Raw genomic sequence first — 219 nt, 5'->3', positions numbered from 1 at the left:
ACATCTTTTTGTTTCAACCTTATGCTACAAACTTAGAGAAAAAACTCTAATTCGACTGTAGGTGATTTCTTAAGGAAAATGACCAAGAAGTACTGACCGGGTCACTTTTACGTTTTTAAGCATAAATGAATTATGCACTCTACAGTGTCTGATATGGATACAAAAGACAACACAAAATTAGTTTTCTTTTATTATACAAATACATATATATAACACGTA

The 219-nt window shown here is 30.1% G+C and overlaps 1 protein-coding gene across 1 annotated transcript in view; it reads right to left on the bottom strand.

The window, feature by feature from the left end:
- The window catches only part of LOC119587243, a 7,703-nt gene extending 7,580 nt beyond the window's left edge, over window positions 1–123 (bottom strand). Inside the window, exon 1 of the mRNA XM_037935996.1 lies at window positions 112–123. Within this exon, the coding sequence (XP_037791924.1) occupies window positions 112–123 (12 nt within the window). The remainder of the gene's footprint in view (window positions 1–111) is intronic.
- Between the last annotated feature and the right edge of the window lie 96 nt (window positions 124–219).

The sequence above is a fragment of the Penaeus monodon genome, chromosome 22, assembly GCF_015228065.2.
Source record: "Penaeus monodon isolate SGIC_2016 chromosome 22, NSTDA_Pmon_1, whole genome shotgun sequence".
NCBI classification, from domain to species: Eukaryota; Metazoa; Arthropoda; class Malacostraca; order Decapoda; family Penaeidae; genus Penaeus; species Penaeus monodon.
Note: the sequence above shows the minus strand (reverse complement) of the source record. Positions and strands in the feature narration are given on the sequence as shown.